At 47.4% G+C, this 26,504-nt stretch overlaps 1 protein-coding gene across 2 annotated transcripts in view; it reads left to right on the top strand.

The window, feature by feature from the left end:
- LOC147668707 (phospholipid-transporting ATPase IC-like) overlaps positions 1 to 26,504 on the top strand; it is a 515,423-nt gene that overhangs the window by 381,886 nt on the left and 107,033 nt on the right. For both annotated transcript variants that reach the window (XM_086948491.1, XM_086948490.1), the window contains exons 19-20: positions 6,762 to 6,873; positions 26,384 to 26,459. In XM_086948491.1, the coding sequence (XP_086804617.1) occupies positions 6,762 to 6,873; positions 26,384 to 26,459 (188 nt within the window). The remainder of the gene's footprint in view (positions 1 to 6,761; positions 6,874 to 26,383; positions 26,460 to 26,504) is intronic.

Genomic DNA, 26,504 nt, shown 5'->3' on the forward strand with positions numbered 1-26,504 from the left:
CACTCATGAGCGACCACTCAAATTGTGACCACATGCCTGCCACTGCAGCCTATGTAAACTGGTGCTAGCCCCACTTACAACAGATATAAGTTTTCTTATATCTGAAGTCACTACACTTAAAACCTATGTCACCCCCTAAGGCAGGCCTTTCCATCCTGAAGGCAGGGTGGTTGATTATAAGTGTGAGGGTGCCCCTGCATGAGCAGGACACCCTGCAATTACCGGAGTCCATTCTCCAGGCATAATTGCATCAGCCATTACGATCCATAGGGTGGCCATGCGTCATTATGCGGTGGCTAACTCTAAACTGGATGTAACGAACCTTGGCATGTTTGCTATCAAACATGTTGGAATCATACCCCAGATTCCATGCACTGTGGGGCCCTCCCGGGAAGTCCTCTGTGCTCCCCTTACCAGTCTTCCAGACCCGGACAGAAGCTACGGCTGCTGCCGACCAGAGACCCGATTCTGCCCTCCCGCTACTGAGCCAAGCTCAAGCAGGGGAAGTTGGGACAGTAGGTTTCCTGTCACAGGAAGGTGTGACCACCTCCCAGACATGACTTACTTTATTGGGCCAGGGTGGGAGCGCTTGCTAGCACCAGTAGACTGCTTTGACGGGGACATTTGTTGCCCTCCTTGCATACTCCAGTTGGTACCAGTTCAGGGAGCCATTGGTTCCCGCTCTGGCGCAAAACTGGACAAAGGACATTGAGCAAAACTAGACAAAGGACATGGGAGCATCCTCCCTACTGTCCAGGCCCTCCTCTGGGAGGGACCCCTGAATCGTCCCAAGCCTTTCTTTAGGTAACTTAAGGGCTTGTCAGTGGGTGGGTATTTAGATTTGTTGTGGGACAAGATTCAGATTTGAAACCACTTCATTTCATCTTCAACTGTCCTTGAGACTTCATTGGACTTGGCTTTGGGAACCAAAACTGCATCTGGAAGACTCCAGCATCTCCTGGTCTCGCTGTCCTGCCAGTCTTCAGAATCACCTGTGCTCCATATAGGTTCTTCTCCATGCCTGTGGGCATCCAAGACACCCGAAGGAATCTCCCTTGAAATGAAAGGGTCACTCCCCTGCATCCGCAGGCACCGCAACAGCTGATCGGTCTGTTGTTTCTGAGCTTCCACGACTCCGATAGGTTCAGCAACATGGGTGGTAGTACTGCAACTCTCTTGAGGCATGCACTGTCTTCACAGCAAGTTTGAATCCAGTATCCTTCATCTGAACTGCTGAGCGGTACCCCTGTGCACTGTGTCAACTTGCAGTTGCCAAGATGTGTTGACTGTCTTCTCCAGTGCTCTTCAGTCTCCTAGAAGCTCCAGCCACCAGCATCTCTTGCTACCAAGATCTTTGCCCTCACCTCCTCCTCTGCACCGCAGGCCTGCATCATTGGTGAGCTGCTTTAGGTCCTCTTGCGACTCCTGTGCCTCAGGCCTTTAGGTGCTTTTGAGGTAGTCTTTGGCTTCAGTGGGCTCCCCTGTTTCCTCTGGACCTATTCTGGCTTACCAGCTCGTGGTGAGTCCCTTGGACCTTGCTGAACATTGCACCTTTTTCGTCTGCCATGTGTGTTGCCGCATCCAAGGCTTGTTGGTTCTTCCGTCGGACACCGACCCCCCCCCCCCCCCCCTTCCCTCTTGACATCCGACGTGGGACAGCTCATGAACAGCCCCTGGCCTTCCGCAGCGTCGCCTGGTCCGCACAGCTGCAGCACAAAAGTCACCGTCAACTCCCTTGCATCTTCTGTCATTGGTTGACATTAGTCTTTCGGGCCTCCTGGTCACTCTTGAGTGGCACACACACTATCCCCTCTGCTTGAAGGTACCGCTCTTCCTAAATCCACCCTTGGATTCAACCGGACTCTTCCACTGTCTTCACCAGCAGCATTTTTACTGAAGTCCTCCATTTAGGTCTACAGTGGTTTCAGAAGTCACTTAGCACCTATGCACCCGGCTTCCCTAGTGTAGGTATCCTAGTTCCTGGGGTCTCCACAGGTGGGGTAACTTTCCAATCTTCCACTGGGTTTCTTCAGGGTCCTCTGGGAAGGGTCATTCTTGAAAACTGCAACCTCGACTTACCTGTTGACTTATATTGAGCCTGCAGTCGTGTTTCCACTCCGCACACGGCCTCAGTGGGGTTCCTAGGTACTTACCTTGGGTGGCTCCTTGGGTCCCCGTCTCTTCTAATTCTTCTGGGTCTAGTCTCAACTGGTTTGGTCTCCCCCTGGAGACCACTGTGTATCTGTGCTACTTACATGTTTTATTACTGAAGTATTGTGTGTATTGTGATTATATCTCTGGGGAGGAGATATTGCAATGTGTTAGTGAGTGTTTATAATAAATACATATTTTTATAACTACACTGTGTTGTTCTTTTCCACTTAACCTACACTATATGATTAGTACTTGTAGAACATGCTGCTTTACACTCCTTATGGACTAAGCCTTACGGGTGCTTTCTATAGCTACCACTAGATTTTTATGTTTGTCTAAGACCACTAAAATCAACATAAGGGTTACCTGGATTAGTGCATGGTGCTTCACTTGCATAAGTGGGCACCATATACTAAGCCAACCTCCTACATCATGAGAAAGATGTGTACCAGTTAAGGACTTGCTGGTAATCCACAACATGGCTAATTTATAGTGTTTGAGGAGTCCAAGTGGGGGTGAAGAGAAAGAGGATCTAAACAACTTGGCACAGCTTGAGCCCAAAAGGGTGGACTGTGAGGGTGATGCCTGAGCACAAAGCTGAAGACATAGGCTTACAACATGACCAGTAGGAATGTAAATCTGTGACCATAGGGTTCAAGGAGAAGGGGGCTTCTAGACAGGGCTTCTCATATCTCTGGTCTTTAAAAAATCCGTTACTAAAGGATGCTATTTGGCCAAAGCAAATTTCAGGTGCAGGGTATGGACAGCGGCCAAGAAACAGGGGCAAGGAGAGAACAAAAAAGTACAGTGCTGTCTTCTTTGGCCAAATAAGTTCTAGGGTAGAGCAGAAAACTCGTCACCGAGCATTAGGGGCATTCTAAAGGTATGAATTTCCCACTAATAACTGTTCCTCTGAGTTTAATAAATAGAGTGGCGCTCCTGGATGGGAAAGCTAGGAGCTTGGAAGGAAAGATGTAAATAGCGGACCAGATGGGGTGAAATAACTGCTGCTGTGCTAATAAAAATGGTACAGAAGGTAGCACTGAGGAGGGGCCACCAAAGCCTTAACCATTGTTACAGAATAACTGGAGAACATAAAATGAACTAAGGTCCTCTGGTCTCTCTTCCATTGTTGTTATCACTTTTTCAATGAAGTTTCTGAACCCCTAGAGTTCTGTATGAGTAGAGAAACCAATCAGAGCTGAGGGTGTAAACTAAGCTGATCCTCGGGATAACAGACTTGAGGGGCAGTGTGAGAATTCTGAAACTGGTCCTGGAGTGTAATTTATTCATAGATCTTGATGTTCTCAGACCTATATGAGGAATAGGTGTTTGCTGTGTGATAATGCAGAAATCTCAGGGTAATCTCTCATTAGAAATTTAGAAAATGTGGCAGCATTACCTTTAATTACCATTATTCTGGTTTCTGCGTAAGGTGATTGCTCTTGGCCACAGTGTTTTGACCAAAAGAACTCCTTCATAAACATGGGCAAATAATCAAATGCAAATAAACATTTTTTGTCAATGAGAGTTGTAAGTAGTTTTAAAGCGATTTATTTTCCAATCAACATGTAAGATTCTTCGACTCTTCATTCATTAGTCAGCTCTCAATCAGGTTACTGAATTGATCATATTCTAAGAAAGTGAGTTATAAATGATGTTAGTCAGAACTCATGTAGAAATTCAAATTAAAGCAAGAGTGAGATTAGCATGAAGCTAAATTAATAATTGCAGAATCTCCCATTAAGAGAAATAAAGCGTAGAACAAATACGCCTCGGCAAAGCCAGTTAGTCAAAGCATAAAGCTTGGGGATTTTAATAAAAGTCAGAATGTAACCAAGCCTGCATCTAATCTGCCTTCACCTGCCTCTGTCTGCTCTCCATCAAAGTCTACCACCTCCTTCCCTGCATCTGCAAGTCAAATCTGCTCTGCTACCTTCAGTTCTGCATTTAAGTCTGAAACTCCTCTGCAGCCTCCCATCTCTAAATCTGTTCGAGTCTACCTCTCGCAAAGGTCTCTTCAATGGTTCTGAAACTCCTATCATGAATAATGTTACAAAGCATGTGGCGTAATTTGCGTTCTGCATCCAACTAAAATCCAGCATTCTCCAAAAGGACACCTCCACCCCTCTGCTGTCTGTGCACTTCAGGCAGGCGAAACCCTTCCCAAGACATATTCTGCATCTTATTTAATATAACTTCATCTCCTAACGTTCTTCAAAGGAACCCTTTAATTTTTAACTAAACACACATTAGCTTTAAAAGAACTTATTAATTAAGCAAGAAACATTCAACATACCATGGTAATGCACTTTTAAAATACGTGTGTTTACTATTCTCTCTAAAGCAAAGAATGAAACGTGGTTTTGTTTAAACATTTAAAGCAACTAAATAGATATGGCTCAGAGGTTACATGCTGTAAATTATGCCAAGAATACTACTTTCTCACGAGAGAAAAATTCCTTTGCTTATCTCAAAGGCCAATTGAAGCTTTCAGAGCAAGTGCTAGATCATGAGCTGTTTCTGTGTTCATTTTAAAATGTTAATTCTAATGCAAGTTATTTTCTACAAATGCACACTTTAACATTTTTACAAATTAAAATCACATTCTATAGTGAGAACAAAGTCTAAACTAGCGATATTAAAATTAAGCTATGAATTGTGAAATGTTTTACATGGACTGCTAAGTGGAAAGCATCTGACTAAAGCCCATGAATATCAAAGTTTTTTGTTTTCACTTTGCAGCACCAAATGTCTGCGTGTCACTTTCTAAAAGCAGTTTAATTTCTGAAGCTCAAGGCAGATTTGCAATTAGTGATTCTAAATTTCATAGGAATGTTTACGCTCTTTCATGAGTAATATTGAGAATGATTTTCTAACTAGGAAGCTTTGATTGAACCCACTCTATCCAGTTAGACTGTCAGTGGTGATGGTTACAACATGTTTTACTGGATCTTGGAGCACAGAGGTGTTATGAAACCAGTGTGTGGGAGGTATGGGAGGAGATGTGCCTGTGTGAGTCTTTGCTTTAAGTGGCTGTGTATAAGAGATAAATGTAAAATGAGACTTTTGCAGTCCTTTGACACTTAGCAAGCAAACCCTAGTATGAACAATTGTATTTGTTTATGGGATGTGAAAGAAGAATGAGAGAATAGAAGTTTTCACTTTGGCAGGTTTGCATCATTACAGTGGGAAGGTAGTTGCAAAGAAGCTTCACATTTGAATATGTGGTTACTCGATTTAAAATGGGTTCGTGTGAAGGGAAAAAAATATGTAAACAGCTGGGTGTAAACTTGAAGTACGTTGTCCATGGAGAAGAATGAGATGATCACAGTTGCTTTAAAAATTGCAAGAGTTGGGCAGGAAAAGTCAAAGACTAGATCAATTATATGTTTATAGGAAAATCATGAAATGGTGCTAACTTGGCCGGGTTGATTGAGGCGTTATGATGCTTAACTGAGTGGTTCAGTGATTGGTGCAGAGGAGAGCAGAAAAGCAAGTAGTGGAAGGAAGTAAACAGGGAACCATTTGATTTGAGCACAAATAACAGAACTGGATCATGGAAACATAAAGCAGTTTTCAAGTGCCTCTACCTTTATGGCACGATAGGATGGGCTTGTTCTATTGAAGAAACAATTATATCTGATGAAAATGATTGACATGCATACATATGAGATGGGGAAATAAGCAGTAGAGAGAGACAAGTTCTGAACAGCATGGGGGCATGGACTCTAGAGCCAAAAAAGTATGGGAATTGACTAAAGGGGCGAGTTAGTAATCACAATTGAGGTATTTGTTTGCTTGGAAGTGTTTTTGTTAGATGTATAAGCCAAGGATGTTTTTAAATCCTAGGTCACGCTCTGCCTCATTTAAAGAAGACTGGTGTGTGAAAGTTTGTGTGTGGGTCTTTCGTCGTACTCCTCAAAGCCTGTCATACTGTCCTGGGGTTGCATACATTGTTTTTGAAGATGACTTTTTCTCTTTGTCAAACTGCAATGTCTTTAAGAAGTAATTATATCAAGGAAAAGATCCATGATACGTGGCTTGTCCTTTTGATGATTCGTTGAGAGCGCAAGATCAGCCATTAAGTGTTTCTCTCTTATTGTTCTATGAAATATCATTGGTGCTGTAATCTTCCTTTTATTCTCAAGTGACTCCAGTCCTACTTCTCTGATGAAGGATGCCCTAGTTCTACTTGCTCAATTTTCCTAAAACTGAAGAGCTGGATTACTCTTTTGAAGAGTAATTGGTAAGTCTTGGAAAGAATTAAGCAAGTTGGCAGATGAGCTCTAGTATATGACAGGCAGACATTTGTTTGACCTTTTTTCCAATTTTAAACCAAGGAATCTGGTGCCAACTTATGCTGTCAAATATATGCTGAAGCTATGGCTTCAAATAATTGGAGAACAACCTCAAAAGCATCATATTAACTTTTTGTGATTCTTTACCATACAGTCCTTCTTTCTTGATATTTACCTTTCCAGTAAACTGAAAATATAGAACCTGACACACTGCCACTATTGCTGTTGCCTCAGAATGCTGCATTAGGGACTTAATACTATATTAAAAACATTAATCACAATATTTGTGTGTTAAATATATTTCAGCTCATTGGTGCTACAGCTATAGAAGATAAACTGCAAGATGGAGTTCCACAAACAATTTCAAAACTGGCGAAGGCGGACATTAAGATTTGGGTGCTTACTGGTGACAAAAAAGGTAAACATAAAATATACTGTAAGGTCTAAAATTCCCACTTTGGGCCAGTACAATGCATTTAGTAGTTTCATTGCTCCATGTAGTTATTTTCAATGCATCTTTTATATAGCCCCAAAGGCATCAACCAGATGAGTATCTTTTTGCAGACATCCCTGAATGCCTGATTACGGTTATGCAAAAACCTTACCAGCTTGCTGTGACCCTGTCCCCAAATGGAGAAGCGGTATACTGACAGCCAATTCAAAACCCCTGCATGTCATGTCAATATGTAACAAGTACCACCTAATCCTATATGCAAAAGTAAATTTCATCCTCCCCTTTTCGGTCTGTTAAACTTGTTGTTGCCATGCAAATATCCATATAATTAAGGAGTGGGAGGCGATTTATTAGTTCAGAGTCGTAACATCATATATCTGTCAGCAGCCTGGGACCCAGTACAGTCTGGTTTTAGATTAGTGCATAATGTGGAAACCGCGATCATATCCACTGTGGACGATAGTCACTGAATGCTTCACAAAGGCAGCAGAGCAGCCCTTATTTTTAGACCTCTCAGATGCCTTCAATCATCTGTCATTATTTGAAGCATCAGACTATGAATGCACTTTTCGTGGTGCAGCTTTAGACTGGATCCAGTCGTACATCCAGGACAGAAGTCGGGCATCAAGATGTCATCCTTTGTGTCTGATTTTAAATCAGTGAGTCAATGGGAACCTGGAGAATAGTCCCCAAATCTCACATTGTTTAACATATATGTTACCTGTTTCACCCACCTAATTAGACCATTTATACTTGTGACCTATGCAGCCGACATGCCGTTTATCCAGTTAGTTGACTTATCAGGGTGAATAGAATCAAAATGTAAAACTTGTTTTGCAGAAATAGTCTTTTTAAATGATACATATGCACTCAAGCTCAATATTGATCAGACCAAAATGCTTATTTTTGGAGTTACAAAGATCGACTAGTCCCATGGTTGGTGACCTTAAGATTTAGGGACCCTTTCTGTTCCTTTCATGTCAAAAAAGAATCTGGGTGTAATAGTTCATAATTACCTTTCTTCAATACCCCATTTAACAAGATTACCTCTTCATACTTTCCCAGTTCTAATAAAGTAAATCTGCTCTCCTTCCATTACCTTATCCGAGGGTTTTCATTAAGGCCACATTAAGTATTCCCAAGGGGGATTGTGGTATCTCCCTCCTCTGTCTCCCCCCCGGCGGCTACGCGTGTGATGGTTGCTGCTCGCGGTGACATCACTTGGAATGTCACCGCGACCAGCGTTCCAAGGCGAGCGCCGGGGACACTCTGAGGCGACAGCTGCAAGGAAGGCTGTGGCTGAGGTCACAGGAGTTCGTACTTCAAATAAATCTTATAGTTCATTCACCACCCTTTGTTTCGTGCTTCTTTGGTGAATGCCACACTGGCGACGAGGGTCAAGAGCCTGTGAACTCAACACGCCAAGAAGAATACGGCCGCAGGAAGGAAAAGGAACAGCAGCAGCTGACTGGAAAAAACACAGCCGGCCGATCGTGAAGGAAATGAGTCACGGTGTAACTGTCTAAAAAACGAAGGAGTGACAGATGAAAGGAGCAGCCCAGAAAGAGGACGCGTCGTCTACACGGAGGAAAGTGGAGGAATTGTAGGTGCCTGGGGAAAGACGTGAATACTCACTAAACGACTGTCATCCCGGAGGTGAGGTACAGCTGTCTGAAGTCCCAGCGCGCAGGTCCCATACCTCCTGCTCACACGATGTGTGGCGAACTTTGACCTAGACAAGCATAAGGTCAGGAAACCCTCCGGTTCATGTCGGCCCCTACCAAGTGCCAATTATAGCGCCACCGGAGCTGCGGATCTAGCGAGAACCAGGCGCATAGTGTCCAGCCCTGCATTCGAGACTTTCACCGCGCGCACCCCCTACCTTCAACGGGGCAGTTGGTTGTCTCATCGCCACTGGGGTGTGTGTAGCCTGGCCTTCCGTGATTGCATCCTCCCTGCCCGGACAGCGGTGTGATACATCAGGCGTCCTGATAAGAGGAGTTTGTTCGCACAAGGGCAGCGCTAGAAGTGAGTGTGGGAGGAAGCACTCTCTAGAAGCAAAGCGTTTTGGGCTGATGTGCGCTCTATTTGCCAGCAGCAGGGCGGTGTTGAGTATTGTTGGCAAAGGGGTGTTTGAAGTCTGGCCTCGAGTGGTGAATTCTCTCTGCTTCACTGCCCAGAGCCCCTGCGTTAGTGGTGCGTGGTTTTCAGCACGCAGGTGTGAAGAGCACTCACGGAGCAGCGCAAGTAGTGAACATTAAAAGTATAATCCTGTCGTTTTGGATGGTGAAGCAACGCGTTTCTGGGCTGTTGTCAGACCTGAACTTGCCAGGGCTGCAGAGAAGCTTGAGGCGTAGTGGCTGTTTAAAGGAATATGAGTGGTATACCCAGGGGCCCCTGAGAGTGAGACGTGGAAGGTGTAAGGGGCCTACGAGCGCAGCGGAGTAGCGTTTCTCTGCCAGACTACCCATCCTTGTGCCTGAGTGACTGTGGGTCCTATTGTCAGAACGGCGAGGAAAGTGAAAAACCATTTTGTGAACGCACTTTTGGGAGCACTGCAGTGAGACCATTTTGTTTGGAGTACTGTCCTGACATTCTTTACCAAGCATCCCTATCTTGTGACTTTGAGAGCAATGTATTGAAATGTATTGAAATTTTGGAGGGGCAGGTTTTATCTTTCTTCGTGTACATTTTGGCGAGTGGAAGGTGTGCAAGGGTGGTTGGACCTCTGTTCTTTTTAAGTGTCTCCACTGGTGGTTTTATTCCTTCTCCCTCTAGTCACATTAAGTCAGCTCAGATTTCTGGTTCTCACTGAACGCAGTTTGATACTCGAAGGGTAGGTGCCTACCTGAAGGTTAGAGTTTCTTTCTGCCCACTGTGTACTAAACATGCAAAGTGTGACCCCTCCACCCTTTTTCCTGACCAGCCCAGGGGATCCCACCATTCTGTGGAAAAAATGGAAAAAAGTGTTCCTTAATTATGCTACTGTGTGTGGGCCCAACTTGGGTCTAGAAAGGAAAGTTGCATTACTGGCCTATTACTTGGGCGCAGAGGGGGAGGAAGCCCTAGATCATCTCCCGGATTTGGGGGCACAGGAGGCAAGGGGTCTGAATGAATTTGAAATTAGTTTAAAGAAGTTAGACTTGCACTACCTCCCCAAGACCAGCACAATTATGGAGAGGTATCATTTTGGTAAGAGAGCACAAAAGGATGGGGAATCTATAGAAGATTTTGTGTCTGAGTTGAGGAAGTTAGCTGCAACGTGCAAGTTTGGGGGAGCGAGCGAGGAGAGAATTAGGGACCAGTTTGTTTTGACCTGCAGGATGGAGCGTGTGCGTGAGGAGCTTTGGCTTAAAGATGACCCGCCATTGAGAGAAGTCCTCATCATAGCCAAGCAGGTAGAACACATGTTGCAGTTTGTCAAGGAGATTAAGCAAGATGCAGGGGAGAAGAAGAACGAAGACAAGACCAATGTCAGCGAGGTGGTGACCGAATGTGAGACTGTGTCTGTAGTTAAGGGTCAGAAGGCAGTGGGCAAGGAGCAGAAGGAAAGCAGACCGGGTGGGTCATTCAAAGGTACCTGCTACAGGTGCGGGAAACAAGGGCACCTAGCCAACGACAAGGAGTGTCCCGCCCTCAGGTTCACATGTAACAGGTGCGGTAAGAAGGGCCATTTCAAGCAATTTTGCAAGAGTGGGCAGGGGGCTAGTAGACAGAGTAGAGACAGAACAAATGTGGTGAGCGACGAGTTTGTTGTGCAAGAGTTGAAGGCGCCAGGTCCCAGAAACCCCTTATGTAAGGAAGTTACAGCACAGGTTGAAGAGGAACAAGTTGATAGTCCCAAGGACATCATAAAAGTTGGGAATGTTGACCTAGATGCATTGTTTGACTCTTGTTCCCGAATAACCATCATTAATGCCAAGGAGTTCTCACGTGTGTCCAAAGGCAAGATAACCTTGAGGAGGTTAGACCTGAGACCAGGAGGGTATGCAGGGCGCCCCATCTCCATGAAAGGGTACTTCCTGAGTAAAATTGAGTACAGAAACAGGTCTACTGTGTCCAAAGTATATGTGTCCACTGTAGGGGACAACATTTTGGGGTGGCGTGCTCAAAAGGGGTTAGGAGTGTACCTCAATCCCAACAGCAGTCCCCAGATCTTGATTCAGGAGATACAGGAGGGTAAGACTAACATAACAAGAGAATTCGAGGAGGTGTTTAGGGAAGAGCTTGGGTGTTTGAGGAATTACAGTCACAAAATCAAATTGAAGAAGGATGCCAAGCCTGTTGTGGCAAAAGTCAGAAGACTCCCCATAGCAATTCAGGAGGAAGTCAGAATGGAACTGGAGAAACTGTGCAAGGCCGGAGTTATCGAACCTGTAGAAGCGACCGAATGGTTGGCTCCAATCGTGGCAGCCAAAAAAAAGGATGGGTCAGTCCGGCTCTGCATTGATTTGAGAGCACTCAATAAAGAGGTCGTCGTTGACCGGTACCCCTTGCCAAACATCACCCAAATGATGAGCATGCTGGAGGGTGCCAAGGTGTTTTCCACCCTCGATCTCACCTCGGCCTATTTCCAGATAAAACTTCACGAAGAATCTCAGGAACTTACTGCTTTTGTGACACCCATGGGTGCTTACAAATTCAAAAGGATGCCTTTCGGTCTAGTCTCGGCGTCTGCCGTCTTTCAAAGAATCATGGGCAACATCCTGAAGGGCATCCCTGGCGTCATGTGTTACCAGGACGACGTGTTGGTCTTCGCTAAGAACCAAGCTGATCACGATGAGAGACTGAGATGTGTTCTGAGGAGGTTTTTGTCCCAGGGCCTTACTGTGAAGAAGAACAAATGTGTTTTTGGCTGTGACGAGTTGGATTTCCTGGGTCACAAGATTACTGCAGAAGACATACGTCCCAAGATCGAGCTGCAGAACACCATTGTAAACCTGTCACCCCCCAAAAGCAAAGACGAGATCAAATCATTCATGGGGATGTTGGAGTTTTATGAAAAGTTCATTAGAAACTTAGCAGGCAGGACTTACGCCATCAGGCTGTTGCTGAAGAAAGAAAGTGAATTCAAATGGAGCCAAGAATGCCAGAGCGAATTTGAGGACGTAAAGAGAGCTCTTGCGGAAGCCCCTAGTTTGAAGTTGTACATGCCCGGCCGGACAACGATCCTCACCACTGATGCTAGTGCAAAAGGGTTGGGAGCGGTTCTTACCCAGAAAGGTGTGGAAGGAGAAGAAACCGTGGCCTTTGCCTCAAGGTCACTCCAAAAATCTGAGAACAACTACTCAGTTATTGAAAAAGAGGGACTGGCGGTATCCTGGGCAGTAGGAAAATTTAGGGACTTCCTGTGGGGTACGCAGTTCACCCTCCGAACGGACCACAAACCGCTAGTAGAAGTGTTCAGCAAGAAGGGTTTGGATGCCATCTCCAGTAGGATAAGACGCTGGGTGGTCAGCCTCCAGGAGTACACATTTAAGGTCGAGTATGTCCCAGGAACACAAAACCTTGCAGCCGACTGCCTGTCCAGACTTGTCAGCGATGCGGAAGCAAGCGAGAAGCAAGACAAAACCGATGAAGACGAAGAAGGATTCATGGTGGAGAATGTCTGCACCATCCAGAGGGCGTTGGGTGAAGAAACGTGGAGAAAGGCACAGGAAGAGGACAAAATCATGGAAGAAGTATGCAGAAGAGTGAAAGAGGGGTGGAAGCACGGAGACAAACGTGATGAAGACCTGCGGCCTTTCCAGGCCGTCAAGGACGAGTTGACCATCGTTGATGGATGCCTGTTCAGGGGAACAAGACTAATACCACCAGCTACTGTGAGAGACAACCTGATCGAGATAGCGCACGAAGGACACTTGGGTATCACCAAGACCAAGCAAAGACTCAGGGAGAGCTATTGGTGGCCGAACATGGACCTGACCACGGAAAGAAGAATCAGGGAGTGCATCCCGTGCTGCAATAGCGACAAGGTCCTGAAACAACAGACACCTCCCATGGTGTGTAGGCCGCCCCCGTCCGGACCATGGGACGAGTTGGCTTTGGACATCCTGGGCCCAATGTCTGGGGAACTGCGTACACCCTATATTTTGGTGCTCGTGGATCTGTATTCTCGGTGGCCGGAGATCAAACTCGTCAGCGAAGTCACGACCAAGACCGTTATTGGGTTCTTGCAAGAAGTATTTATTCGTGAGGGGCTTCCCAGCAACATCCTCACTGACAACGGAGTGCAACTATGCTCAAAAGAGATGGAAGACTTCCTGGAAGAAAGAGGCATCAAGCACAAGCGATGCGCATTATACCACCCAGAAACCAATGGCATGGTCGAACGCTTTAACAAAACCATCAAGGAGAGCATCCAGCTGGCTAAAGCAAGTGGTATAAGTTGGAAAGAAGAGGTGTGGAGGCGTCTGGAAGCATACAGGTTCACGCCTCATCAGACGACGGGCGTCACTCCGTTCGAATTGCTCCGCGCCCGGACACCAAACACAAAACTTACCCCGGGGTGGATGGAATGGCACAAGGGGTGGTCTGACCGTACCAAAGAAAAGGAAGGTGAAAGGAAACATGAACAAGCCATGAGGGTGAGGAAAGAAGGTTACGACCAACGCAATGCTGCACGGGAGGTCGGTTTTAAGGTTGGAGACAACATCAAAATCAGAGCTCCCACAGGGAAGGTGAGTTGGTCAGAGTACAGCAGTCCCACGAAAACCACAAAACTATTCAAGAATGCGGTCAAGACACAAGAAGGAAAGATATGGAATCTAGGGAGAGTTGTAAAATACCACCCTCCTGTAGTAGTCCCAGAAGGTGCAGGGGGGGGGAAGAGTGGTCGAGGACTAGATAGCGGCCTCGCCAGCAAGAGGCCGCCTGGTGTCCCTCTCCCAGGTCTCAGGCCCAGCAGGAGAGTGATCAGGCCTCCTAGACACTTTGACCAATATGTAATGATGTAACTATTGCCATTCTGCCTAGTGTATGTTTCCTCAAATTTTTATACCTTGGTGTATTCTATTCTATGTTTTCTATTTCTGCAGGGAAGGGGGATGTGTGGTATCTCCCTCCTCTGTCTCCCCCCGGCGGCTACGCGTGTGATGGTTGCTGCTCGCGGTGACATCACTTGGAATGTCACCGCGACCAGCGTTCCAAGGCGAGCGCCGGGGACACTCTGAGGCGACAGCTGCGAGGAAGGCTGTGGCTGAGGTCACAGGAGTTCGTACTTCAAATAAATCTTATAGTTCATTCACCACCCTTTGTTTCGTGCTTCTTTGGTGAATGCCACAGGGATCTTCCTAAATTGCATAAGCTGCAGAATTTGCCAGCACATTCTTTACTAGGACTGTATAGACATATCCAGATGCCTCCAGTTTTGACTATCGATCGCTACTTGTCAATAAGAAGTGTACCTTAAAGAGTCTCTGATTTTTCCATCTTTAGTGTTATTGATTGAGGCTTATATATATTGAAGAAAGGGTTACACTTAATGTCCAAAACAGATCTATTTGATCAGTGGCTACTGCTTCATGTAAGGGCCCACAATTTAGAAAATCTAGGATGGATGGCCCTAATGTTTGTGGTTATTGCTAAACAGTGGACCCCTCTGCCCATTTGCTTTGGAACATCACAAAATCACTTGGCTTTCGGAAAAGTAATAAAGTTCCTCTTCAGCGTATATAACCAATTTAGTACATCCTTAGCAGTTTCCATACTTCGAGTTGTGATACCCTCTGGGATAACTGTTGCGGTCTAAAAACAATATAAAACTCAGTTTATCCTGTATATTTCTCGATTGTTGTAGCTTGTAAGAGCTGTGTTTTCTTATTCTTTATGAGGCTGCTAACCGTAAATTCCCATCTGCAGTTCAAGACATGAAGCTCCCCTGGCACCCGAGGTGAGGTTTCTTGAGGAAGTGATACTTCCGTAGAAACGAAGCTTTCAAGGGTTGTCTGCTCTCACTCCCATGCCCTCCACCCTGCACCTGCTTGCACTATTACTGAAAACCTTTAGAGATGTGGCAGTCTATAGAATATTCTGTATTGAGGTATAAATGTGTTTTTCACAACCTCAACTCGTTAGCAGATGCTGGGGATCACTGTCTCCGTTTTCTTGAGCTTCGCAGTTCTTATAATTGCATTTTCCAACTCAAACAAAAATGAGGCCAGAATTTTATGCCATACATCTTACCTCCACCAAATCAGCAAAAGCCTAACTGCTTCATCCATAATTTTATTTAAGCCTCCTCTGTTCCCCAACCCATTGAATTGAGAGGATATTTAGCTCCTCTTTGAGTCAGTGCAACAAAGGTTAATCTGAGTCCACAATAGCATTGTTTCGAAATGTTGTGTGGTTGCTCTCCTATCGAGCCATTTTCTAGGACTTTTCACGGATGTAAAAGGTTTGACATCCGTTTGACTAGCAGCCTTGCACTCACCTGCGGGGTTCTGCTATCTAAGGGGCTCAATAGTTGTAATTGCATGCTTAATTAGGTTTGGTGAGGCAAGGGCATTGGCTTTGGCAAGGAGGAGTTCACAAGTACCATGAGATCAGTGGCAAAAATTGTGTAAAAACGGGGGCGTGGCTTGGCGGGCGAAGATGGGGGTCGCAGCCTTGTAGAGCTCCCGTCGGCCCGGACTTAATCCGTTCATTTATCCTGGCCCCCGAGCCCGCAGTTGGTACCCAGTGACTGGCACCGATCCGGTGGCGTCCCCTGCCTGCTCCGGTGTATCGATCCTGCGCTTTTATTTCTCCTGAGATCAAGCAGAGGCGACGGCGACGTGCGGCCTAGTGACCGGCTGGAGACCGGGGTCCTCAATTTTCGAGACGCCCGGTGGCGTTTGCGGGCTCGCGGACGGTGGTGGCATCCACTGCGCAGCTCTTGGCTCACCTCTACTGCTACGGTTGCTCACAGATCACAGCGACGCCACTCATTCCTGCGCCTTGGGCGGACACCCGTGGGCGACAAGGCGTGTTGGAGGCCTGTCCCGCCCTGGTGAAGCCGGGACCTCGAGTTTCGCGACCTCGGGCCTGTGCCGGCCTGCCCACTTCCTTCTTGGGGACTCCTCTATCGCCGCTCCATCCCGGGGCCCGGGGCCTCCAGCGCTCGTGGCAGTTCCCAGGGGTTCCTGAGCCTTGACGGGAGTGGTGCCCGCCTTGCCCAGAGTGCGGTCCCGGTGAGCCCGCGATCGGCCATGACCAGGGTTGGAGGAGGCGGCCCGCCTAAGCATGGCCCTATCGATATATTCACGGGGCCTAGTGGTGGCTCTGGGGCGGCTGGTGGCAGCGGCGGCCCTGGGCCGGACAATGCAACGATCCTGGCAGCCATCACCCAATCCCGGGACATGCTTGATGCTAAAATTGGGGCGGTAGGAGCGGACGTTACACTGCTGCGCCAGGACCTCCGCAATGCGGTGGAGCGGATCACCGAGGCCGAATCCCGAATCACGGTGACTGAAACGGACATTGGCACCCTGAAGAAGAGGATGGCGGGGGTGGAGTGTGTCCAGAAGACGCTGGCGGCCTGAGTGGAGGACGCCGAAGGGCGCGCACGGAGGAACAACCTCCGCTTCATTGGTTTTCCGGAGCGGTGCGAGAAGGACGACATGGAGCGGTTCTTGACCCAGTGGCTGGAGAGCTGGCTCCCCGAAGGAGCACTGTCCACGTGCTTTGTGATCGAGAGGGCGCACAGGGCCCTGACCCAGCGGCCGCCGGAGGGTGAGCGTCCTAGGCCAGTCATCGCCCGGCTGTTAAACTATCATGACCGCAATGTTATACTGCGGGAGGCGAGGAACAAAGGCTCGCTCACCTTTGAAAATCATACCATCATGATCTTCCCTGATTACACAAAATGGTGCAGCAGCAGAGACAATCCTTTGTGGCCGCTAAAGCCAAGCTGCGGGGCCTGAAGCTCCAATACTCCCTCCTGTATCCGGCCCGCCTGCGAGTGGTGTACCAGTCCCGGACACATTTTTGATTCTCCCGAGGAGGTATTCCGTTGGACCGACGAGGCGGTGCGACTCAGGCCACATGCCCAGCCGGGGCTGGACCCGGGCAGGTCCCAGGGATCGTCGCCGGAGCGGACGAACCGCCCGAACCGAAAGGGTCGACACCGGAGGTCTCGATCGCGGAAGAGGTCGGCCTCCGCCAGTGCATCGCAGACGGATGGTGCGAGGGACTCGGAACACTCTGATACCGGCAGCTGAACATAGATGGGGACTGGACCTTGTTTGCCGGGTACTGAGTTGCCCTACATTGGCTGGTGAGACTGTTCTGTTATGACTTCTTTATGCCAGTCTATACACATCTGAGGAATCCTATGACTTTTAGCGGGAATGCAATGGGGCTCGGGAGGCGCCTTCTGGGGGCTTCAGACCCTCACGTTGTGGGTGTTGTGGGGGGGGTGGTGAGTGTGTGGTAATCGAGGTGTTGGGATCCATTGGTATGGCGGGCCCTGGGTTCTCCGTTTTGGACCCGGGTCTCTCCATGCCGCGACAGATACTTCAATGTTCTCTGAGGTATTGGGGTGGGGGGAGCGGGGCGTGGGGGGGTGTTCTTCTGTTGCTGATGTTTGGGGGGGTTTGGGTCTGGAAGGGTCTGTTGAGTGTTGGGGTTGGGGGGGTGGGACCACACGTGTATATTGCTTTTGATTTTGTTGATTTGTGGGGTGCGCCGGGGTGGTGCGGAGGGCCGGGTGCTGGGCACTGTGTTGATAATGGCTGATCATACGACTGTGTCTCCTTATAAGACCCTTCGTGTTGTGACATGGAATGTGAGAGGGATTCTGGATAAAATCAAGCGTGGGGCTGTGCTACGTTGGGGGAAAAGAGAGATGGTGGATGTGCTGCTGCTTCAGGAGACCCACATGCTGGGCTCTAAGGCCCTTAGCCTCCAGAGGTTCGGCTTTCGGCAGGTGTACCATGCGGGCTTTACGAGGGGGCTCGCGGGGGTGGCTATCTTGGTCCATCGCAGGGTGGCCTACGTGCATGAAAAGCAATGGATTGACCCTCAGGGCCGATATATTCTCATCAAGGGCCTGCTGGGTACCGAGCAGGTGGTTTTTGGTAGCGTGTACGCCCCCCCCCCCCCCCCCCCCCCCTCCCCTTCAATGGGCCTTGTCTTGGCGGCTGTTTGCGTTGTGGGACGAGATTCCGGAGGTGCTGACCCTGGTAGGAGGCGATTGGAACGAGGTTATGGATGCGGGCTTGGATCGCCTGAGGCGGGTGCCGGTTGTAGTGGATTCCCCCCCTGCTGCTGCTCCCACCAAACTGCGTGCAACTGTGAGTGGCCTGGGCTGGGTCGATGTGTGGCGACATTTTCATCCTGCTGCGCGTGAATTCACATATGTGTCGGCGGTGCATGGGTCCTTCTCGAGACTTGATTATCTGTTTGTGCCGGGTGCCTGTCTGAGTCGAGTCAAGGATGCTGTGATACTCCCTAGAGGTTTGTCTGATCACTCCCCTGTTCTGGCTACCATAACCCTCCCCTCAAGGAGACAGCCGTTTCGATGGCGGATGTCGTCTTGGCAGTTGCAACAGCCTGAGTATGTGCATCACCTGCGTGAGGCGATTGATCACTATTGGCGAGAGAACCTAGTGGGAGATGTGGATGCAATGGTGGTGTGGGAGGCGCAGAAGCCTACGTTGCGGGGCATTGATATCGCTTGGTGCGTGACTGCTCGGCGGAAGCATCGGGAGGCCATTGTGACCGCCGCCGCCCGCGTGGAAGAGTTGGAGCAGCGTGGCCGTGTTGGGGGCGACGAAGGCATAGTACGGCAGCTTCTGCAAGCCCAACAGTTGTACGCCTCTGTCCTTTACGACGAAGCCCGGCAGGCGTGGCTCGCCACGCGCAGCAGGGTGTATCAGTGGGGCGACAAGTCCTGTACTATGCTCCACAGGTTGTGCCAGGCGACCTTCCAGCCCCTTATGTTGCCGGGTCTTAAGGCGGAAGACGGCTCGGTTATGACCGACCCGGACTTGCTCGCGGCCAGCTTTGCCCGCTATTACGAGACGCAATACGCCCCCCGTGATCACCTGGAGACGGGTGAGATCTCCACCTATCTTGATGACCTGCTACCGCAGGCCGTCCCCGATGAGACCAGGACCGCTCTGGACGCCCCGCTCACAGCTGAGGAACTCGGGGAGGCCCTTGGTCAATTGAATACTGGAAAGGCGCAGGGCCCGAGCGGCTACCCATGCGAATTCTATCAAAAGTTTCACCTCCAGCTGGGGCCCCACTATCGGCGCGCACTGGAGGCGGCGCGGACCCAGGGGGAATTGCCACTGGACTGGTGCCATGCCGAGATCGTGGTCTTCTTGAAGGGCGCCAGACAGGCACGACTCCTACCGGCCGATTTCCCTTTTAAACATCGAGGCCAAGATTCTGGCCAAGGCCTTGGCGAACCGCCTGTTGCCCCACATTGCCGACCTGGTCCACCCCGACCAGGCTGGATTCATGCCTCGTAGGGCCACTCGGCATAATATCCGACGGGCGCAGGCAGCGGTAGATGCTATGTGTACTAGAGATGAGCAGGCGGCACTCCTACTGGCGGACATGGACAGAGCCTTTGATTCTGTGAGCTGGGCATACCTGTTTACCCTGCTAGCCCGCCTGAACCTAGGTCCGGTTTTCTTGTCGTACGTCCGCCTGCTTTACACTAACGTAACGGCCTCGGTCCGAGTGGCCGGAGCTACCTCTGGGCGCTTCCATATAGGTCGGGGTACTCGACAGGGCTGCCCTCTGTCCCCGTACCTATTTGCCCTTGCCATGGAGCCCCTGGCGTCGCGGGTGCGAGCGGATGCCCAGCTGCGTGATTTTGTCTGGAATGAGGACCTGGTGGATAGGATCGCGCTATATGCGGATGACGTTTTCTTTCTCACCGACCTACGGCTCTCGGGTCCCCGGGTTCTGGAGATCATGCGTGCGTTTGGCGAGGTCTCGGGTCTTCGACTTAACCTTAATAAATCGACCCTGTGGGTGCTGGGTGGCGGAGTGGTTGCTGACCCCTGGGCTGACGGGTTGTGAGTGGCGACGACTGGCCTGAAATATCTGGGCGTTTTCCTCTCGGAGTCGCGGGTCGTGGCCTGGGCGCGTGGAATCCTGCCAGTGTGGGAACGGGTCCAGGCCGATGTCAAGACTTGGTCCAGGATGCCGCTCACTATCTTCGGGAGATCGGCCATCTTCAAGATGGTGGCGCTTCCGAGTCTCTTATACCAACTCCAGAATTTCCCATACCCCATTGGCCAGGAGTGGTTCCGTCAGGTTAACTCAGTGCTGGGCCGCTTCCTGTGGGATGGCGGTGCAGCCAGGGTGACATTGAAGACGTGCTTTTTGTCTACGTACTGTGGTGGCCTGGCCACCTCGGACCTCCTCTCCTACTACCAGGCTTCCCAACTGCTTGTTCTTAATGAATGGTGGTACGGCGATAGGGGAGACCCGGCCTACGCCCTGGAACGATCGCTCATGGGCGATCGCACGCTCCACACCATCCTATATTCGGCTCGCCTGCGCCGTGGGTTGCCTTCGGTTACCAGGGTGGTCTTTGCTGTGTGGCGACAGGCACTGCACCGCATGGGCTGGTGGGGCAAATTGACGGCTGAAACGCCGCTTTGGCATAATGGTCTGCTTCCGGAGCTGGCGGCCCTGACCGGCTTTGAGGGCTGGGAAGCCATAGGTGTTACACAATTGGGCCAGGTCATGTCCGGCACCACCCTCAAATCCTTTGAGGAGCTCCGCGCGGAGTTCCAAATGCCTCAGTCCCAGTTCTTCCGCTACCTCCAGCTGCGCCATGCCCTCGATGCCTTGCCGGAGTTTAGCCCGGTCGAAGCTTAAGTGTTTATGGGAGATCTGGGGGACAGAAAGGTCTCCAGGATATATCGGACGCTAGTTATCCACTGCTCCTCTACCTTGCACTCTCTTCGGGCGGCGTGGGAAGTGGACGTTGGCCCTCTTGATGAGGACGATTGGAGGGAAGCGCTGGAATCCCCACGTGGAACCGCCATTGCTGTCCGGCTCCGGCTCATCCAATTTAAATACTTGCACCGCGCCTACTACACGCGTGAACGACTGTGGAAAGCTGGTTTGATTGCATCTCCGGAATGCTTGCGCTGTGGGTCGGTGCCTGGGTCCCTGATGAATACTGTGTGGACGTGTGGCCGGCTGACTGGGTTCTGGAGGGGTGTGTGGAGTTGTCTGTCCGAGGTCCTGGGCTGGGACCTTCCCCGTACCCACCGGCTAGGACTACTGCACATTATGGAGGGGGTTGGGGGATAACATATATAAACGCCACTTGTTGCTCTTGGGGCTGGTCGTGGCTAAGCGGGATCTGGCCCGGGCATGGAAAGCGGTGAGGGCCCCCCCCTGTCTCCATGGAAGGCTGGGCTGGATTATTTCATGGGTCTGGAGAGGCCGATCTTTGAAGCGAGGGGCTGCCCGCGCAAACACTACAAAATATGGAAGCGATGGGCCGACTACCGGGGCCTGTCCCTGGATCCCCCGGCGGAGCGAGAGGAGGACATTTGACCACAGTGACATTGTTGGCCCAAAGCACTACACCTGCTTATTTTTCTCTATTGCTTTCTATACACGTGTGGTATGGGGGGTAGGAGGGGGGGGGTGTTTGGGGCTGGGGGGAGTGGAGTTGTGGGATAGGGTGGGCCACTGGGGGGTTTCTATACTGAGCCTATTCTTGAGTCTGTTTCATCATATGCTGCCTGCGTGATTTGCTGTATTGATATTGTCGTGGTGATCTTCGGTTTCGGAGATGCCACATTCTCACTGCTCATTTGCTCAATAAAATTGGTTGTGAAAAAAAAATTGTGTAAAAACAATTAACAGTAATGTTTTTACCAGTTTATCTAAATATACCACCTTGTCTGATTGAGGTAGATAACTGTGGTTGTTGTACATGTGGGTATAGACAGATTAACTGGATTACTCAGTCGTCCAGTACGGCCTCTTGGAACTATATTATATTTTACGTTTCACCTTGATTGGATGTTTTATATATTGATACAGTTAGCAAAGTAGTGCCGTGCAATAAACTTCCTTTATTCTGAAAGACTTGACTGTCAACATTCAACAGTTTTTTTTCTGGTGTGCCAGGTTGGCAAGCTTGAAATGGAACCATTTCATAGCAGCTTTTCTCCCAGATTGAGTGTTTTATTTTTATTTTTTTGAGGGGGTAATGCTATCAAGCTTTTTTGTGCTGATGCAAACCAATTCCAGTAGGTTCTGTAGGTTTTTTCTCTTGTGATTTCACTAAGACTGAGATGAACATATGGTAGATGTTGCTTTCTCGGTTTGTGTCTGAATGGAATGGGAACTATCGGAGCTTTGGGCCCACAACAACATTTCACATTTGCTAGACGGATGCTGATGAGCTTATGGGTAGATCATAACTTGGTTGCACTGCTACGGTCATTACTTCTATCTTGTGTTTGGATGCTAGATCCAAATTGTGGTTGGGTATGTCCTTGGAAACTTTTATTTATTGTTTTAGGCGCAGAGCTTCTTGGGTCTTTATGGTTAGGTTTTAGACTGCAATAACTGGGTTTGTGAATCTAGTGTGAGCCTAAGAATATCATCCTAAAGGAGATATGGCAGATCACTGTTGTAGGATTAACAATGCATTACAAGACAGTGGTATGCAATGTATTACTGTGGCACAGTGAACCTTTATCATGGTTCCTTTGCTGGAATTTGTTTGTTTTCTGGATGATTGCGCAATTTGTTAGAAGCAAATTATTGTTAATAATAGTTGAGCTTTTTTTTAATTTATTTTATTTACGTTCATAGCAGACAAAAAAGAGAAAAATAAAGCATAAGTTCCATAAAGTTAAAGCAATATTATAACAATATAGCAGATAACAAACAGAAATACTATCCAAATGACAATTCAAAATGTTGGAGCATTGGCTGCCATATCTTCAATCCCTGTTGTTAGTTGAGCTTTTGACTAGCACATTTACACAAAGCTCTGCTTGTGAAACATTTTGTAAGTTGTTTTTCAGGTGTTCAATGTTTGTGGGCCTAAGTGTCGACCTTGCAATTTCTGTAAATGTGTTGACTACAGGAGCAAATTAATTTTTGGTGTCTGGCTTAATCAGGACATTCTTATTCTGGATACTTATGAAAAATAGGGGTTCAAGACTGGGAGTTCAAGACTTGGATATCCTTAGTGCACTGTCCTTGCCCTAAACCTGGCTTTTCATTATCTTTGTGTCTTTCTTATGTGGGTTCCAGTCTTTATCAGGAATGACAGGACCTCATTAATGGAAGCGACCTTAGAATCCCCATATTCTCTCATTGAACATTAGTGTCCATAAATTATATTGGCTCCGTATAGAGGTTTACTACTAATAAACTAGTGTGTTTTGCTTTCCCATCTGCTGGGGTGGATAGGTATAGCAGAGAAAACTGTTCTTGGCTCCTAATTGCCTGGTTCGATCTTGTACAACATGGTTGCCTGTTATGTGTGTATTTTCCTGTAATGTATCAATGATAATGTTGGGCACTGTGATTCACCTGTTTCTTAGTTGTAGGAGTGCTGTAACACTTTTTTTATGTTGGTGGCATTTGATCCGTGATTTCCCTGGAATGATGCTGGCCACCTATTAACAGGTTTGCCTGTCCATAACTTGTTGCAAAGTTCATGATTAGTTATCTGTAGGATGAGGTGGTTAGCGAAATGATTCGTGCTGGGGTTCCACCATAGACAGGACAAACAAAATGCTACATGCATTTTACAGTGCCATATTTAGTTAGCTTACAAGTGTTTCTGACTGTCTAGGCAAAGTCTGGGCAGTAATGTGTACAGACTTCACTCCATTTATTTTGTAGCTTTCCAGACTTCGTGGCTCTTGTTCCTGTGGTGCAAACCGAGGGGACCTTTCTCTGCTTTTAGGGTTATATCTGTTCAAATGATATCCCTTGTGGTAGGGTGTTTCTTCTTCTAAAGAATGTTGGATTGGTTAATGTGTGATTCTGTGCCTTCAGCTTCATATCGGACTGTATGGCCATGCATACCTCTACATGTCCATATCTCTTTTCGCACATAATGGTGCTGTACCTTCGGGGGGAAATTTGTATTCTCTTGAGTAATTTTGGTTTCTCGACCAATTTATGATCACTATGCTCTCTAAACCAAGTGCCAGAGAGCTGCCAGAAGCTTGTTCTGGTTCCCTTGATGAGAGATAATCTCTGACTCGGGTTGATAGGGACGTCACCCTGGGTGAATTCAACAGCAATGATAAGAGTTCGCCGAAATGTTTACAATTAACATGGCTGTCATTGATATTATTTTTACCAATATCCTCAGTATTGTGCGTACACTTGTCATAGCAATACATCAATATTGTCTTTACTGCTATTGACATTATGAGTGCATAGATTATGGCATACATTGACATTGTTTCTACTGATATCGACATTGTATTGTTATGCACCCATTTAATGGCGTTCATCGACATTGCATTTATTGGTATTGCCATGGACGGGCCTGCATATATCATGGTGTGTAACGACCTAATTAATGTTCACCGATATTAATATTACTAAAACAAAATGCATTTGTTTATGTACATGTGCGTACAAGTACAGAACAAGCTTCTGGCAGCTCTCTGGCACTTGGTTTAGAGAGCACAGTGATCATAAATTGGTCGAGAAACCAAAATTACTCGAGCTAGTTTTTTCTTTATTTTTAAGCCTTCCATAGGAGTGGTGTGTGTACAACTGAGACGGCCTGAAAACACAAGTACTCCTATGGAGTGCTTAAAAATAAAGAAAAAACTAGCTCCACAAACTAGGAGCAGTGTAAGAAGATATGTACTTAGTCAATGTGTTATGGGAGGTCCAAACAAAAGTGTAGGGCATTACGCAGAGGCGCAACCAGAACCAAATTTACTAGGAAAAAAATTCGGGGGGGGGGGGTTGATTATTTAGGCAAATGGCAGAGTGGAGCTGCAGGGGCTCTAAGAAGGGGTGAAAAACATCAAAGCCTCCTTAACAAGCAAGAGGTCTTTTACTCTGGTGCGGCTATGTGTGTGCCTGGGAAGCTGTCTCATCCCAGGCTGACACTCAACGGGGGTGGGGACTGAAGCCCTTTGAGTCCAATGGGCGTTGCGCGCCTGGCATTACGCGGCATGTTATTACAAGTGGCATCAAAGAAAATGAGAGCAACGCTGCAGTATACCAATTGTAGAAGATGGGCTGCATGTGCTTTATTACATAGACCTAAAATGGACTACCTCACCGTTCAGCTTGTTTCTGAAAACTGAAACTATGGTGATCCACACACAGTAACCCTTTAGTTCATGCCATTTTTAGAAGAAGAAAATATATTTTCTTGTACAGCACTCTTTACCCAAAAAACAAAAATGTAGGTCACTTATTTTCTCGGTGCCCTCCAAGGGAATTCCCGAACATGGGTACTTTAAGAATCCAAGAATGCTGGAAAAAGAGAACATACTTATGGTATTGATCCCTTATGTGGATAAAAAGGTTATGAAGGTGTAATCCCGCACTACCCCAAATGTATATAAGGGATTGACACTGAAGATGGAAAAAACTCTGCACTTAAGGGGTTAATACATTTGTTGTCTAAGGTATTGCTATCAAAATTGTTTACTTGTTCTTTTTAATCCTATTTCCATGCTTTCCTTACTCCACTGTTGCTCTCCTTGATTATTTTCCATTACAAATGGAATTATACAGTTTTAAGAGATGCAAATCCCAAATGAAGCACATTAATTACTTTAGTTGCAAAACAGGCCTGGGTGTGAGTTTTGACCTTTTCTCTCATTTTTGTTTTTAAAACTGGATGAAATGTTTGAATACTATTTTATTTTAGAACTCATAGTGTAATGGTTAAGAACTCTCAAGTTTGTCTGTATATCATTTGTTATATGTTTTGATTTGTTATAAAGAATCAAATTGTGGGCAACTCTCTCCAACCATGAGTGAATTTGAAAAATAGATGGTCCAGGTGGAGCCCCATGAATTGTCAGAGTCCAGAAGGGGCACTTAATTGTACTAGATTGAATAGGAAATGTAAAATCAATACAATATATGAAATAGCAGGCAAGACTGTGAAGATATTTATATTCCAGCTAGTACATTCACGTTTGTTTATAGGGTTAGTTCAATGGCTTGTGAACAAATAAAATTGGATTGTCTATTAAACTGATTAAGCTCCTGAATTTTTTTTTTTTTTTTATCAAGTTTTTGACTTGAAATACATTTGCATTGTGTGGGACGAATACACTGTGCCATTTTTGTTAACCCTCCCTCACTGATTAAATTAAAATGGAGTAACATTTCTTTTGATTATACATATATAATATTATAGGTTCCTTTTTTTTATGGTGGGTTGAAGTGAGCATTAAAACTGTTTTTTCAAATGGGCATAGGGGAGGAGGCTATTGTGTTGCGTAAAACATGTTTAAATTCTAGCAAGAATATTTACTATTTTCTTTTGTTACAGAAACGGCAGAAAACATTGGCTATTCCTGTGAGCTTTTAGACAATGATATGACTATCTGCTATGGAGAGGATATTAAGTAAGTAGACAAAGAGAGTACCTCTCAATATTTTTTAGTCTGCAT

The sequence above is a fragment of the Lissotriton vulgaris genome, unplaced genomic scaffold (genome assembly GCF_964263255.1).
Source record: "Lissotriton vulgaris unplaced genomic scaffold, aLisVul1.2 SCAFFOLD_736, whole genome shotgun sequence".
Classification (NCBI taxonomy): domain Eukaryota; kingdom Metazoa; phylum Chordata; class Amphibia; order Caudata; family Salamandridae; genus Lissotriton; species Lissotriton vulgaris.